We start from the raw sequence: 1567 nt of genomic DNA, 5'->3' as shown, positions 1-1567 counted from the left end.
GAAACCAATAGTTGCCTCTAGTATAAAGATTAAAACCAACTAGTTGGCTCCAGTATTGAGAGGTCAAAGTGCATGTATGAGGAAGAATAATGGGCAACCACACCCCTAAGAGACACTGTAAAGGCCCATGAAAGGGCAAAACAGATGTTTCAGATATGTATTATACATGTGTACCCAAAGGAGATCTCTATAGGGTTATGCTGCACCACTGTACAAGATGACTTCTAATTAGAGCCCCTTTCTTTCATTTGTGTAAGAAATGGACAGAACGTCAAGGGTTATTCAAAATCTAAAGGACTAACTGACATACTACAGCAAACTGCACAGATAACAGTCAGAGGATTCAGATACATCCAATATTATTAAGACACATAACAGAATGAGGTTATTCACAAATTGTCTGTATTACGCAATGAATGACATCTGTACGATACAGACTAGTGATGCTGCCAAAACCAGAGGTGGTTGGGGAAACATCCAGCGAGACTTGGCTGTCATGCAGGTTTTGACCTCAGAGTGGCAGCACTCAACACCTTGTCGTTTTCACATCAGTGGTTCATCTCTGAATCCCTGAAGGCCGGGCCACCATCTTAATGTCATGTATACCATTATTATCTGTGTCCACTGCAGGTGAGAGCTCTCCTAGTGCTTTGTGGGCCAACCTCAGGTTCTCCCTGAGATGTCCCAGGTCTCTCTCTGCCTTGGCCCTCATGATGCTTAGCTCTGTGTAGATGTCCTTGTACGTCTCTGTTGCATACCTCTTATCCTGGGGGGAACAGGGATTAGGCTATAAACAGGCACTATTACCAGGTTAAATAGAGTATGACCCATGCTAATATTTGTACAGTAATACATGGTAATAGCAGGACAATAGTGTTGTCCATCCTATGTCTACTCTTCATACATTTATACAGACAAAGGCTATTGTTATTCTGCCAGTGTGTGCTGTGCTGTGATCTCACCCTGTGGGCTGTCTGGAGTTCATCCTTGAGCGAGGTGATCTTCTGCTTGAGGCACTGCACCTCTGACTCCTTCACACGCAGGGAGATCTAACAGTCAGACAGAATCACAGTTGATGCCTCAGACACAGGTACAACACCAGAGGACCAAGGTGCCATAGACACAGAATGTACAGCACATGAGTATGTCATATGTTTTAGAGGCTGTAAGTTGGTCATGTTGCTAAGGGTGACATCTGAGTGGTTGTTACAGTCAAAAGGCAGATACAGTTTACCTTTACATCAAACTTTACTTGACTGGACTAGATAAAGATTATATCCAACAATTTATTGTTATACTTAAGCAGCATAGCTGTGTGCAGTGGTACTACGAAGACTACCTCCAGCTGCACACACATCAGACTCCTGACTAAGGGAGGCGTCCTGCTTGGCCAGAGCAAGTCTGGTGATCTCTGCAGCAAGATAACCACTCAGCTCCTGGAAAGACAGCATACAGTCATCATACTAACACTGCTACTTTGTATTTGACAAAGACATCATTGGGAAATACTAAGGAAATGTAAAAGGACCCTCAGGGTTTGTTGCAGAGTGTTGTAACAGTCTGATAT

At 43.5% G+C, this 1567-nt stretch overlaps 1 protein-coding gene across 1 annotated transcript; it reads right to left on the bottom strand.

The window, feature by feature from the left end:
• Positions 1-6: 6 nt before the first annotated feature.
• On the bottom strand, positions 7-1367 carry LOC121847328 (myosin phosphatase Rho-interacting protein-like). The gene is made up of 3 exons (XM_042327937.1): positions 1340-1367; positions 963-1049; positions 7-766 (listed from the first exon to the last, which is right to left on the bottom strand). The coding sequence occupies exons 1-3, from the start codon at positions 1355-1357 to the stop codon at positions 557-559; spliced, it is 315 nt and encodes a 104-aa protein (XP_042183871.1). The 5' UTR covers positions 1358-1367; the 3' UTR covers positions 7-556.
• Positions 1368-1567: the final 200 nt, after the last annotated feature.

This window comes from Oncorhynchus tshawytscha, linkage group LG09, assembly GCF_018296145.1.
Source record: "Oncorhynchus tshawytscha isolate Ot180627B linkage group LG09, Otsh_v2.0, whole genome shotgun sequence".
NCBI classification, from domain to species: Eukaryota; Metazoa; Chordata; class Actinopteri; order Salmoniformes; family Salmonidae; genus Oncorhynchus; species Oncorhynchus tshawytscha.
Note: the sequence above shows the minus strand (reverse complement) of the source record. Positions and strands in the feature narration are given on the sequence as shown.

What these genes read in the sequence shown, in the direction of transcription:
- LOC121847328 (XM_042327937.1), bottom strand. An exon ending in AACTCCAGACAGCCCACAGG is followed by an intron (nt 767 to 962) that starts GTGAGATCACAG and finishes TGTTCCCCCCAG; the next exon opens with GATAAGAGGTATGCAACAGA.